Source organism: Pteropus alecto, unplaced genomic scaffold (assembly GCF_000325575.1).
Source record: "Pteropus alecto unplaced genomic scaffold, ASM32557v1 scaffold189, whole genome shotgun sequence".
NCBI lineage: Eukaryota > Metazoa > Chordata > Mammalia > Chiroptera > Pteropodidae > Pteropus > Pteropus alecto.
The window spans coordinates 1607250-1607626 of record NW_006442117.1 but is presented as its reverse complement, the minus strand read 5'-3'; the positions used below and the strand labels follow the sequence as shown (position 1 = coordinate 1607626).

The following is a 377-nucleotide window of genomic DNA, read 5'->3' as shown; positions in this document are numbered from 1 at the left end:
CTACCCGTGGTGGACAGCACGGTGCTGGCGAAGAAGAGCGCGGACGTGAAGTCCCAGTTCCAGCTGCCCGACGCGTTGCTGAGCGCGGACACGCCGTAGTTGCTGGCCTCCAGCACGCGGCCCAGGAAGCGCTCGAGCCGCGGCTCCGACAGGCACTCGTGCTCGTCCAGGAAGCGCCGCTTCAGCTTGCGCAGCTCCTGGCGCAGCAGGTCCTCGTAGGGCAGCTCCACCGACGAGAAGACCACGGCGCCGAAGACCAGGTAGAGCAGGTAGCCGAGCACCAGCAGGCCGAAGCACCAGGCCGAGCGGTGCCGCTCCACCAGGCGCACGCACGAGCTGCCGGCCAGGGACTGCAGCATCTTCCCGCCCGCGCCGGA

At 69.8% G+C, this 377-nt stretch overlaps 1 protein-coding gene across 1 annotated transcript in view; it reads right to left on the bottom strand.

Annotated features, from left to right (window-relative positions):
- Nucleotides 1–371, bottom strand: part of KCNK1 (potassium two pore domain channel subfamily K member 1) — a 32439-nt gene extending 32068 nt beyond the window's left edge. Inside the window, exon 1 of the mRNA XM_006920725.2 lies at nt 5–371. Within this exon, the coding sequence (XP_006920787.1) occupies nt 5–359 (355 nt within the window). The 5' untranslated portion in view covers nt 360–371. The remainder of the gene's footprint in view (nt 1–4) is intronic.
- Between the last annotated feature and the right edge of the window lie 6 nt (nt 372–377).